Below are 14,527 nucleotides of genomic sequence, written 5' to 3'. Positions count from 1 at the left end.
ATGAGGAAACTCTACTACACTTGACAATATCGATCTCTCGATGGTGAGCACACTAACTCGACCTTCTTCTTCTTCTTCTTCTTCTTCTTGATTCCTGGACCTCGTACAAGGTATTTTTCGAGTCAAAGGTCAAAGGCAAAGAACATCGATCAAAGTTTTCGCGCGATTTACTCCTAAGACTTGAGCAATAACGAACCGAAAACGTTCCATCAACTTTTTCCATATCGTTTCGGTCTTTTAAACGAAAACCGGTTTCCTACTCTTACTTCTTACTCTACTTTTTTTCTTCTTTTTTTTCTGTTCATTTTTTCTTATTTTTATTATTTTATTTTTTATCTTTAGTTTTCTCAACATTTGCTCAACGCGTCCTTGGAACAATCTCTAGATTGGGCAACGACGACTAGGGATTTTTCATTCTTGGGACCGATTAGTTTTCTTTCCTTTTTTTTTTATTAGATATTTAAAGAAAAAGTTAACAAATCATATGGTATAATAGTTCAAAGGTTAAATGGGTTTGGAGGTTTGATTAATTGATTTTATATAACGTTTGATTCTTAGTTATTTGAAGTAATAAGAAACATTATTAGACCTTAGCAATAATAATATTTGTTGAATTGGTTATAACAAAAATAGTAGTAATTAAAACATTATATAGAAATTAATTTATTAGTTTTTTTAATTATAAATTTATTGGCATTGTATTAAGTATGAATTTTTTTGATTTTTATATAATTTTTATTATTTTTAAATATAATAATATTATTAATTTATTATAATGAGATAATATTATATTATAAATATTTTTTTATTTACTTAGCTTTATTACATTACTATTTTTTACTTACTTTATTACTTAGCTATTTACATCAACTAAAATAATTATTCTATTATAAAAATCTATATTTTTTTCCTTTTTTTATTAACTTTTAAAATAACCTATATTAATATTTTTTATATTATATCGTAAAATTATACTTCAAAGCGTATCCACTTTCTATGATATTTCTATTTAGTTAACAACTATATTTACAATGAATACAATTTTTTTACCTTCCTTTTTTTAAATGGTCTATCACTCGCCTATTCAACTAACCAAAAATAAAACCTAGGTGAAACGAAAAAAATAATAAGCCTACTTCTTGAATATTTCTATACCATCCTATATATATATACACACATATATAAAAAGAAAAAATAATACATGGACGTTCGACGATTCCGGAAGTTTCACATTTCTTCTTCTGTGTTTGTCCAAGTGCGCGCGACGTGCGCTTCTATAGGAGAATTGTTTTGCCACCTTCGAAAGAGAGAACTCTTAGAGAGGGTCCTAATGCATTTCACGACGACACGATCCTCCACCCTCGTAAATTGACACCATTTCACACCCACCCTACTATTCCGTCCTTTTATTTCTTTTTCTTTCTCACTTTTTCGAGTGTTTTAACAGCTTGGAAATGATACTAACCGATTTTTCCTTTCAATTCAGAATCAACCTATTTCTAAAGTTTTCTGATCTTGACGATTAACACATTTCACACCGTGTGCATCATTTTTCTATTACATAACCTTATTTCCTGTTCAAGTAATATTTTTGTCTTTGTGTGATAAACAAAGTACGAACAAATCTATTATTGGTTTAGTTATAAAATTATTTGTTTGTCATACAATGTAGTTTTTAATTCCAACAATTATTCCCAGAATAAATTAATAAACTATTCAACAAAGAAAAATATGTAATTTATTAATATTCATCAAACTTTATATGCTGTTATTGATGCACGTGACCTAGTGATGATACTTGTTCAATAAAAATATTGAACAGATGGTAAAGAAAGAAGGGACAAAAAGTTGGAGAAAATTCTTATGAACGGATCATCCCTCGTAATCTTTCTTCTTCATCATAGTTCGTTATCTCTATCTAACATGGAGACGGTGTTTCTTGTAATACACATTATCGAACGTTGTGTAATATAACGTGACTCTAACTCGATTACTTCTATCTTTAGGACAAACAGTTTAAGTTTTGATCCGCTATTACCCATGCGATAACGAGAACATTAACTTGAAAATGAAATTACTCTGAGAAGCATCGAGTTAGTAAATATAGTGAAACAATAAACGACCCATTTTCATCTTTTAAAAGAACTAAAGAAACAAAAAAGAAATGAAAACATCACTAACAATAATAAACATTTAACGTTAAAAATCATCACATTAACGATCACAAAAGATTAAAATCTTAAACCTAACCTAAAATATTGAAGACAACTGTTAAAAAAAAGGATTATTGAAACTTAGTGCAAATTTTGTTGTTTTAGGGAAGGGACGGCTTTACCCGGCCTACAGTCTGAGTGGCAGCGAGGGTGAGGATAATTCCCCTAGTCTGCGTGGTCGTAGTTCAGCCTATCCTCAAAATAATCATCAGACCACCCAGTCACATCTCAATCACTATAACGCTAGTCAGCACAAGCAACGTGCTTACCAGCAGCAGCAACAACAACAGCAACAACAACAACAGCAACAGCAACAACAACAGCAGCAACAACAGCAGCAACTGCAGCAACAGCATCCCCTTTATTATATGCCCGGCAGTGGTGCCGGACTCAGCGACACACCGACATCGGGTAACGCTTCTGACGAAACCCTCACCGACAGCGATCTGATCACCGCTGCTCGTGACTGTGCCCTGCTCGTTCATAACGGTAAGTGAAACGCGCCACACAGCATACTTCCCAAAACGATATGGATCGTGTATAATACCTACGATAACATGATACTCGACGCTTGTCAATCATCCTACGTTTAAGCGTACTCCATATGCTCCCTATATTGGGTTTTACATTATTATCAATAACAAATTATTATATCTAAGATTTTTAATCTTCCTACCCCTTTTCTCAGACTATTCATATATATTTTGTTATTATTTCAAACTAATTTTGAACAGCGGTACAGATTGTAAACTCATTTATAGGTTATGGGACACATATTATAGAAAGATATGTGGACGCCATATTGGAAAATACAAATTTTTGTATACAGATAAAAGCTTGATATTGGTATAATACTTTTAAATCACATGAATAATAATATTAATTTTATAAAATTGTGTTAATAATATAATAAGTTTATATTATTAATTTGTTAAACAAAGAACATTTGACATTCAGATAGAATTTATTTAAATTAAATGTTTATTATATTTAAAACAATCAACTTTGTTTGCAACTTGAGTTTTTTCTATGATTATTAAAAAATTCTGATAACTTGGATTCAATAAATATTAATCATTCATTAATGATTTTAATGATATTAAATTTATACTGAAATTTCATCCTTTCAAAACTATGTGGAAATCATTTTAGAGGACAGAAATTCATTTCAATACATAGAAAGATATTATTATAGAATAGTTCTTAAACTTATGTAATTTTTTTACATTAAAATCAATTTGAATTATTCATTTGATAGTTTAGTATGGTTGTGAGTGTTCTTTTCTAAATATGGCATCGCATTCAACCTCATTTTTCTTCTAAATTATGTGAATTATACGTGGTCTACCTATTCTCTTTCCTCCTATCCAGAAATTTGTCATTGGAAGCCAAAAGGTTTCCATTAAGTTTATTGCTTTTTCAGAAGTTTAAATTATTCCGACATTTTTTTTTTCACCCTACTTCGTACAGAAAACGTATACATATATCATTTTTAGGAATTATTCAAAATAATATTGAAACTTTTTCATTAAACTTTTGCATCAACTTTCTATTCACTTTGGGATCATCTAGTTTACTATAAAAAACACGCACACATTATATTCAACACTTAATCTTTAAGCTCTAAACAAAAATTAATTCCTAAATTAAACAAATACTATTCAATTGTAAAAACCTAATTTTAATCTTTTAATTATCGGATAATCATATTGTCAAAATCTGTATGATAAATGTGGTTGTTAATGATTCTGTTAATAATAATAAATTTTTACAAATAAAAAGAAATGTTAATTTTTGCATTATTTAAAAATTAAATTATAAAATAATATATTTTCCATTAACACAAATATCTTCAAAATTATTTTACATAAAATAAAATAAAATAAAACAATAAATAAAATAAACATATTATAAATGTATTTATAAATATAAACATACAAAAAATAATATCAATGAACAAATAAATGTAAGAATATATTCGTAAATAATTGTTTAAGTTCAAGTAGGTTGACCAGTACAGAGTCGGTCATTCGCAATAACGCGAAATCGTGTCTCTACATTACTCAAACATGATGGATGGGTTACACTGCGATGAGGTGTGAGGCCACACGCGGGGGTTTGTCTAGGACGGGGTAGGAAGGGCGGTGTATATGGATGTGGATATAGAGAAGGGAAGGAAGCAAAAGGGGTGGGTTATCGGCACGCTGGCTTGTCAGAAATGACGTATCGCTTTGGAGCTAGGTATATATGTACATAGGCCGCTGCTTGCGTAGCTTTGCTTCTAACTCTACGTTCTATACTATCCTATACCACCTTACTTGGACATACCGCACCTGGAAACCTTCCTAGTTTCCGACAAGTCACCCGAACACTTGCGCGTGAAAGGGATATATCATGGAACGTTGCCTCGTCCTGTGGGATCGCTAAATTAAGAGTCCTTTGATGATACTAGAGAATATTATCATCCATGTTGATTTCAAATTGACATTCGATAAATTAATATGAAATTTAACGATCTAAAATATTATCTATATTCATTAATACTAATCTAATATTATTATTTTATAATTATTAATTATTTCATAATTTTTAATTATATATTAATTTTTACATGGTTTGTACATAATGTTTATAAGCATTGTTTGTTATTTTGAGATATTATTTGAAAAAGATTAGTTAAGTATTTTTAATAATTTAATTACATGGAATTTAACGTGTTGCAATTTTATTCAGCTAAAAATTTGAATATTAAGCAAAACTACAATATATATATATGTAATTTAAATAAATATATTATATATTAAATATTACTATTATAATAAATTGTTGCATGAATTTCTACACAGTTACAAATTTTGAAAATTCTATAAAATCAAACGACATTAACTAGTACTCATACTCAGTTAAAGATATTAAAATAGGGCAGAATTATAATACCATTTAAAATACTGACGATCAAATTTGCATTGCATGCTGTTACTATGTTAATTAAGAATCTGAAGTTCTAAAATTCATCAGATAAAACTCATAGATAAGTCCATTTAAAATATTTCATTTAACTATGATTTGATTTCTCCTACTTTTTCTATACACATTTAAACAAAGTTTAATACTAAATAAATATTATTTATGTACAATAAATGTGTCTATATATATATTTTATAAAAAAGATAATTATTTTTCAACGAAAATAAATGAACTCTTTAATCTAAGATGAAAGTCAAGTGAAAAAGATCTATGAGTCCAAAGAGTTCTGTTAACGTTAACGAAACGAAACGATTTCATTTTCCGGAGTAAGAGAAACACTTAACGGTGCTTTTCCGTGGAAGCACGTCGTCCATTATCACTGCGGAACTTATAAATATGGAATGAGGTAAGATCTGTACAGAATGGTAGCTCTCGGTGACTAAACGAAAAATACCAGAGTGAGAGAGACAGAGAGAGAGAGAGAGCGATTCTTACCAGATAAAAGCTAACCTTTTTTACACATACAACCTAGCAGTAGCAGCCACAGCAATATACCACCACAAAATATACGATCCTATTTCATAGAAATAAGTAAAAAGGGATGTTCGAGTGGTTCATAACAATTGATAATAATCATCTATCCAATCGACAACAAACCTAACGCATTAGTATCTCAACTTAAGCTGAATCACAATGACTGTTCACGAACATTAATCGAACGTACGTACACCAAATTGTGAACTAAAGAATAGCAAGCAAGCAAGTAAGCAAGTAAGCAAGAAGCGGTAAAAATGAAAAATAATCCCGAACGAATTTCAATCTCGAGCATGACGACAACCATTGAGATATGACGTACGCATCCTTTTCTAAAAGCACATCACATCAACATAACGATGTGCTTATTCCTAACCATAGATATACACAACATCATCCATCATCTTACACGCCTAGATACTACTTTCTATTCTTCCACGAGCAAATAATTCTAACCTCACCCCGCTTGGCACTGGCACCCCCTAGCTCCAGTCCCAGACCCAGCCCTAGCCCCACCACCACCCATCTTCATTCCAGCACCCCTACTCGTGTGTCACGGACGAGACACATCCTGTGAACGCATAATACTAGTGCTCGATTCAACCTCATCTCCCGGTTAACCCCCTGGTTCCTCTCGCACCCTCTCAATCTCTGTCTCTCTCCCTCCCCTACCCTCCCACCCCCGTTGTACGCATAAACGCGCAATTACGTGCTATACGGATTAGCATGACAGTGGGAATCATCGTGTCATCCGGAGGGCACATTAGGCGATTGCATTAACGCTCTGAACGCACAGACTGCGCTTCCGTGGATTAATATCCAACGTCTTCGATCATACCGACAGGACATTGTTTCCCTCAAAGATGAAATACCACTACTCTCTTATGACATGATATTATCGATTAATTCCATCGTGGATGTTGTATGACTTATCTATTACGAATGATCGAATATGTATTTAATTCTTATTAAAATCAAAGCAGAAAAACGTGATATAATTATTCTCATCAAATCAACATCGTTATTTAAATTATTATCAGCATATACATGAATTACTATAATGATCGATCTATCCAAATGACTATGCTTTATTCTGCAAGCGTGACGAATTTAGCAAAGTTGCAAGGGTACGTTAATGAGCCGGAAGTAATCCTTCTCTGGGTATTCATTCTAACCTCACTTCTCTTCCTTACTTCGGTCATGGGGTTCCGGTTTAGGGTTATTATAGATCGTACAACGTTAAATTCTACTTGCTAGAGCTTTAATAGAACGTCATCGAAAATGTTTTTGAACCCTCTCTCTCTCTCTCTCTGTCTCTCAATCAAGCTAACATCAAGAGAGAAATCATCCCTTAGAGTTTTATCGCGAACAAGAAATATTTCTTTTCCTTTTCGTCTTTGTTCATCCCCCTTTTTGTCTTTCTTTTTTTTCTTCTCCCCTCTCAAAGTCATTTCTGTTCGTTCTTTTTAAACGAGTTATCTCTCGGTCTTGGATAATTAATCTCACTCCCTGTATATTGCTTTCTTCCTACGGAACATTAGTTTCCTGTGTATATATCTCTCATGACTCTTCTTCTTCTTCTTCTTTCACTACTTCTTCTTCTTCTTATATTTCTGCTTCTTCTAATCTTTCCACCTTCATATCTCCTAACGTCATCCTGAAAATAATCTCTCGATGTCACTTGATCGAACGACCTTTCCTTGTAAATCTCCAACGAGAGTTCGAGCGTAATTTCAAAAAAGCAAGAGTTAGTGTATGTGTATGTGTGTGAGAGAGAGAAAAAGAGAAAGATTGAAGATAGAAAAACGAAAATATTTGCACGGGAAAATATAACACTTGAGAATACAAACATTAATATTTAACGAAAACGTTCAACAAAATCGTACACATTATTAATTACATCATTCATAATAAGCTAATTATGAACCATTAAACAATTATAAATCATTTGCAATAAATTAGATACAAAGTACAATAAAAACAAAGAAAAAGAAAATAAATCACTTATCTCATTTATGCATTTATGCAAGTACAAAAGAAAAACTTTGTTCTCAACCTAATGTTCGATGTATTGCACATGACAAAGGAAACAAAACATGTACAAAAAAAAAATAGCTCGAATAAAAATCGATAAACCCAACCCGGTTCGGTAGTCTACATCATTTGAGGCGTCATCGTCGCCTTTTCTGATCTTCCTCTTTTGGCCTAAACTAACCCAACCCTCTTTTCCCTCTCTCATGCGTTCCGTTTCGCGCCCAATTTGCGGCCCATCATCGCTACGGAAGAAGCAATTTCTAACTTAAATGAAACTCCCTCTCGTTCGTTCGTTCGTTCATTCGCACCACCCTCTCTTCTATCGCGAGTACGAGGATCGACAGGATAAGAGAAACAGGGGGATGAGGTGGGAAGGAAGGAAAGAGGAAACAGGAGGGAAGATAGGAAGAGTGAGCGGAGGTGGAGGATGGGGGAGGGGTTTGGTGGAAGTAGATAGATGTGCCAGGAAAGAGAAGGCACGCTTCTCACAATTTTGTCGAGACAGCCTCAGGCTAGGAAGCGGACTTTACTTGGAAACCGTCAAACACGCAACGCGTTGTTCACGTTTCATGAGCTTACAATATCTAGTAAAACTTTTCCCCTTACAAAGGAACCGACCCGTACTTTTTAATGACAAGTACTTTGTCCCAAAAGTAAAAACGTATTAAAACATTATTGATCAATCATCCCAGTCTAAATCTCTCTTGTCTTAATACATCTTTAATTACTTACCTTATTATCAAACTTTTAAACTATACTAATTATTATTTTCCATTATATTATCATTGTTATTGAATTATTATGTTTTTATATAGATTCTGATATTAATCAATTTTAATATAATTAATTGTATTATTATTGTAAAATGTAATTTTGGCAATCAAACATTTGTTTATTGTTAAACAGATTTTAATAAAATCTTTTCAGAATCTTTTGTATAATATTTTCATTTTATTTGTGCTAGAAATCAAATTTCAATCAATGTATTTACTTAGAGTCCAACGTTAAATGTAGCAAATAATTTGATCCCATAAATAAATACAAATTAATTTCCATATCTAATTATTGAAACACGTTTAACCAATTAACTGGCCAATTTTTATTTTCTTAATTTTTGGATAGGATAAGTTATATTTATGAACAAAAGGTGCACCCAGTGGTATACGTAAAATCTTAAAATCCTCAAATGGGGATTATTAAACCCCCTAATAGGTTAATATTATTTAATCTCATATATCTAACAATGTATCAAAATCATATATCAAAAAATTTAAATAGGTTTTTTGATTTCTTCTTATTAATTTAAGTTAACGTGTCATGACAGTATGTGATAATGGATAACAAAAAACAAAATGAAAAAAACCAATCGATGAAGAAGATCGTCAGCACTATTGCTAGGAAGTTTGCTAGATTGCCTGGTAACCTTTCTCTCTCTCTCTCTCTCTCCCTCTTTCTCTCCCTTACCTTTTCGATATGGCTAGGATAGAAGCGCGGAGAACTTCGATAATCTTCTCCAGCGTGCCGGTGAACCAAGTTTGGCAATCAATGCGAAGTAACAGTTTAATTAAATACGTAACCCTTCGCCGACACAGCGCTTACTTGAAGACAGACTAATCTCACTAGCAGCATCACTGTCTCCGAAGGTTCTCACAGATTCCTTCAATCAAATCTTTCAAAACTGACTCCACAAAATTTCCTCTTTCCACTATTGCTTATATATGTTACTTTTTTTATTTTCTTTAATATACTTCTATCTCATTTCTAAAATCTTCCAAAAACATCACCACCAATATCACCACCAAATATGTCTGAACATATTTCATTAAATAATATCTAACGAATTTAATACATTTCAATTCAAAGGGTTTAATTGTAAAATAAATGTAATAAATATTATTATTTAGTTCATTGTTATAATTATCGGCAATTTATATTTATAATGAGGGTCGAGTAATTTTTATTAGATCTTGCACGAATTTTTATAAAATTAATTATTTGTACTGTGGCTTTGTTATAAAATGTGGATTTAATATAATTCAAAACTATTTAGTAAATTATAACAACACAAATAAGAATACCACAATTACATAAAATAATAATACACAAAAAAATATAAAAAGTAAGGTTATGTCGTATGTGAATTGAAATAATTGAATTGAAATACGACGCTATCTATTGAATACTTAAATAACCTAGATACCTAGATAACCTCTAAATAATAAATCTTTAAATTAGCAATAAAAAATAAAAAGAATCGCGATAAAAACTATCCTATATTCTAAGTTAGAATAAATCACACGAAATAAACAAAAATTCATTAGGATTGGTATTCAGAAGTTCCAAAGTTTATTAAAAACCAACAATATGTCACTTAATTTTTATATATAAAGATAACCACAATCTCATTTAATTTTAATCAAATTAAATGTCTATGCTATAACATTTATGACAAACCAATTGAGTAATAAATAAAAAAGAAGAAAAAGAAAGAGAACAAATGAATTAACATAATTCGTAAACCAAATAAAGTGTTCATTTCGATGAACGATTAGATATATTTGATAGGATACAAATTTCGTTCACAAACGATTGATCAAACGGACGATTTAAGATCATCTTATATATATATATATAGATCTCTTTCCTTTTCCCTCCCTTTTTCCCTCTTTCACTGTATCAAATCTCGCAATCTCACGTTCGATCTTCTCCCGTTTCTTTTTCAATCTTCCTCTTTCTAGCTATGATCTTATCTCGTCATCTTTATGTATGCCCACTTGATTACTAAAAGGCTAAAAGACACAGGGAACTTTGTCTCAAATGTCCAAGAGTCCAATGTCGGCAAAAAATATTCCAGCCTGAGGGTCGGCGGTGTATGTTCGTTGTGTTGTGTTGTCGAGTAGCCCTTATTTTTCCTCGTTCCCTATACTTTCCTCTACTACTACCACCCCTTAGCTTAACCCACCCTATTCTCTCTCTCTCTCTCTATCTTTTTCTTTATCCTTGTTTCTTTTCTTTGTATCCTTACACTTTTTCATTCCTTTTTTCCTTACCAGTTTCATCTTTATCTCTCGTTTTCTTCCTGTTACACTTTCTATCTTTTTGTTTTCCTCCTCTTCGAGGCTTTTCCTACACGGGGACCTCTCTGACTTCTTTCCCCCCATTTCCTTCTAGTTTCGTTACGTACAGTTCCCGTTCTACGTCTACGACCAAGTTTTATACTCGAGGGACATCCCTTACGCCTGATTTCGATTCTCCAAACTTTGCCTTCTTCGTATCACCATCTCTCTCTCTCTCTCTCTCTCTCTCTCTTTCTCTATTTTTTTTTCTTTTTTACCCAAGCTCAACATCTTACACGTTTACTCTCACTCTTCTTTTCGTTCCCCCTCTCCACCTTTATTCTTTCAACTTCAAGGACCTTTCTGCAGCACTTGTTTACGAATTACCAGTCTCATTTCCATCCCTCTGTCGTTTTACTTTAGATCAGAACATCGTTTTTTGAACGAACTTTTCTCATACGACTGGTTAATGACTCGTAACATTTCTCCCATCAAAGTCCTTCTTCTCCACTAACCCCCACTCCCACCTTAGCCTTTTACAAACGTAAACTTACTATGTTTTTTTTATATCTTAAAGTTTTCTACAGTTCGTGTCGATTTATATATCCATTTTAAGAATATAAAAAAAATTTATTCGATAATAAAAATACATGTTATTATATGATACACATTTTTATGATATATTATTAATAATTAATAAAATCAAATGTAGATAATTAATTTTTTTGTGTTTTTTAGAATTCATTGATTTGATATAAATGAACGAATTATATATTTTTATTTCCAAATATGTTTAATAATTAAATAGAAATGAATATTAATATTTGTATTAAATTATTCTTAAATAAAATGATGTTATATAAGTTTAATTATCGTATTTTATAATATTATTTTTATTTAAATTGGTACAAACTTTTTGATCACTAATATATTTAAAAAAATAAAATAAAAAAATTAAATTATTATTATATTATTATTATATAAAATTTAATTAATAAATTATATTATATTAATATAAGTTATATATTATTAAAATTATCTGTATCTATTAAAATACAACCCAAAATATAAACCCCTGAATTTTTTCCGAGTTTGCAGATATTTTGTAGATCATATTCTTTTTTTTTTATATTAAATTAACGTCTGATTATTTTAAATTGAAATAAATATTATATATTGGGCCAATAATTTCTAAATCATCTTCAGAAACTCAACTTACCTCATCAAAATCTTTCAACATCTTACAAATTAAAAAATATTGTTATTTCAATTCAAATTTTGTTAATACATTTTAAACGCAAAAAAAGAAGTACAATAAAATAGGATATTCGAATTTATTATAAAAAGCAGAAAACATAGAAAGAAATAAAGTTAATGATATTGGTCGTGTCCTTTCATTGTCATCAAACCATCGAATTTTCAACAGTATGACCTGAATCCCTTTTAATATCGAACTAAGTGTGAAATTATGTACCCTTTTCTCGTTTTCTCTCTCTCTCTCTCTCTCTCTCTCTTTCTAATTTCTATCGAAAATCGTCTAAGAGAGGGAAACAGACAAACGGACAGACAGACAAACGAATGAACGGACAGACAGAAAGACAGATAGACAGAGAAGAAGAAGCTTCTTCTTTTCTCGAAGGCTTCACCGCGTTATCACACCTAAGCTCGAACTTATACATTATTCAAAGAAAAGAACAGAAAGAACACTCTAAAAGGGGCGAAATGATAGTAAAAGAAAGACGAGAAGAAGAAGAAGAAGAAGAAGAAGTAGAAGGAAAAGAAGTAGGAAAGAAGATGTGGAAGTGGAGGGAAGAAGGGCGTGGAAAAAAGCGGGCCTATTAGCATGAAACCAAATTACTTTTTCGCGATAACGTCATTCGTATAATTTGCCACTCTCAAGACGTTGGATCGTTTTCTTATTTTTTTTTTTTTTTATCTCCTTCATCTTTTTTCTTCTTCTTTCGATTCTATATTTATTCGTTTTATTTGTTATTCATTTTTTTAATTTTTATTTTATGAATTTGTTCATGTTTTATTTTCTTTTAAATCAAACTTGGTCATATATGTCGTATCGAACGTAATATTCGGATTTTTTCATAATTATTATTTAATATTTGGATGTAAATATAAAAATTGATGTATAAGATAAGTGTGTGTATTACTACTGTAGAATTTTTTTAATTATTTTCTTTTTACTTTCTTTTAAATCAAACTTGGGCATATATGTCGAATCGAACGTAATATTCGGATGTGTTAATAATTATTATTTAATATTTGAATCGTAGATATCAAAATTGATGTGTAGGATAAATGTGTGTATTGCTGCAGTTGAAAATCTACGAATGTTTTACAAAATATATTTTTAAAAGTTAACGAAAGATACCGATTCTCTTTTCATTTTTTTCTTAACAATTAATACATAACATTGTTTTAATAAAAAGTAGAAAAGATCTATAAAATAATTAAATTATATTTTAATAAAATATTGATTGAAAATGACCGAATTTCAATTTGTAGAAAATATTTCTTACAAATTATAATGCTCTTTGATCAATCAAAAATTCTTATTACATAAATGATATATTTTTTGCTATAAATAAACTCGTCAAATATATAACCTTTTGAATATTGATAATCATTTGATATGTTGTGGAAAAAATAGATAAATATAAAACTCAATACGTTTAGTTTTAATTTTGAAACAACTTTAATCACAGTGATATCATCATTTATGCCTAATTATAGTTAGAAAAAGTTCTTTCGAGAAACTATCTTTTCTAAAAAGAAAAGAAGAGAAAAATAAGAAAGCAGCAAGAACCTACGAGGATAATTTAGAAAGTAATGTGAATGCTAGTAGAAGAGCGAAAAGAAATCCATCCAAAGACAAGGTTGAACGACGAACGAACGAACGACGTTTCCTGTCGTCGAAAGAACGCGTTTTCGAAGTTTGCTTCATCGCTTTCAGTAAGCAAGAGCTTTTCCTAACTCGAAAACGGATACGTTAGATACGTCTTTCTCTCACTCATTCTCTTTTACTCTCTTTCTTTCACATACTTTCACAAATACTCGTACATACAACAAACATACTACTCATACTACTCTTCGTGCAAACGTCAAACAGAGGATGGGGTAGTTGGGTTGAGATGGGGCGTGATGGTGTAGGGTTTGGGGTGGTTCGTTAGGCGTCCAGAACAATCTTTTTATTTTCTTCTGAATCTTTCGAAGCAACCAACGAACGAAGGAACGAACGTACGAACGAACGGACCGTCTTCGAAACGCAGACGGTAGGATAGGAGAGTTCGACAAACAGTGAAGACGAATCGTTGACCAAAGTATTTCAACAACCGATAAAGAAAGAAAGAAATGGGGACTGGGGTGTAGTATATAGAGAAACGGATGAATCGTTAAAAGATACGAGTAAGTTTGAAGAAACTAAGAAAAGAAGAAGAAGAAGAAGAAGAAAAAGTAGAAGAAAGAAAATCAATGAACGGTTGACACACGCGACGGAATGTAATTTGTTGTCAATGGAAGACAATCGAAAGGTAGTTGTATCGAACCAAACCTACCATCAGACTCCTACACGTGTGTGTGTGTGTAAGTGAATGAAACAGAAAGAGAGAAAGAAATAGAAAGAAATAGAAAGAAAAGTCTAGGAATGAGTGAACCTTATCTTTGCTTTAGAGGAACCAACCCGTACCAACTACTGCTGATCAGGGATAGGCA

At 31.3% G+C, this 14,527-nt stretch overlaps 1 protein-coding gene and 1 long non-coding RNA gene across 5 annotated transcripts in view; one reads left to right on the top strand and one right to left on the bottom strand.

The window, feature by feature from the left end:
- Window positions 1-14,527, bottom strand: part of LOC107065370 (uncharacterized) — a 42,037-nt gene that overhangs the window by 3,839 nt on the left and 23,671 nt on the right. The window lies entirely within an intron of this gene.
- Window positions 1-14,527, top strand: part of LOC107065369 (uncharacterized) — a 393,202-nt gene that overhangs the window by 370,180 nt on the left and 8,495 nt on the right. For 2 of the 3 annotated variants that reach the window (XM_089175936.1, XM_089175937.1), the window contains one exon: window positions 2,319-2,702. In XM_089175936.1, the coding sequence (XP_089032062.1) occupies window positions 2,319-2,702 (384 nt within the window). Of the gene's footprint in view, window positions 1-2,318; window positions 3,057-14,527 lie in introns of those variants that run through there. The other variant, XM_089175938.1, reaches the window with a different exon arrangement.

This window comes from Polistes dominula, unplaced genomic scaffold, assembly GCF_049000335.1.
Source record: "Polistes dominula isolate Pdom_NZ unplaced genomic scaffold, Pdom_raw_medaka contig_21, whole genome shotgun sequence".
Lineage (NCBI taxonomy): Eukaryota > Metazoa > Arthropoda > Insecta > Hymenoptera > Vespidae > Polistes > Polistes dominula.
The sequence above is the reverse complement of the archived record's forward strand: the minus strand, read 5'-3'. Positions and strand labels throughout refer to the sequence as shown.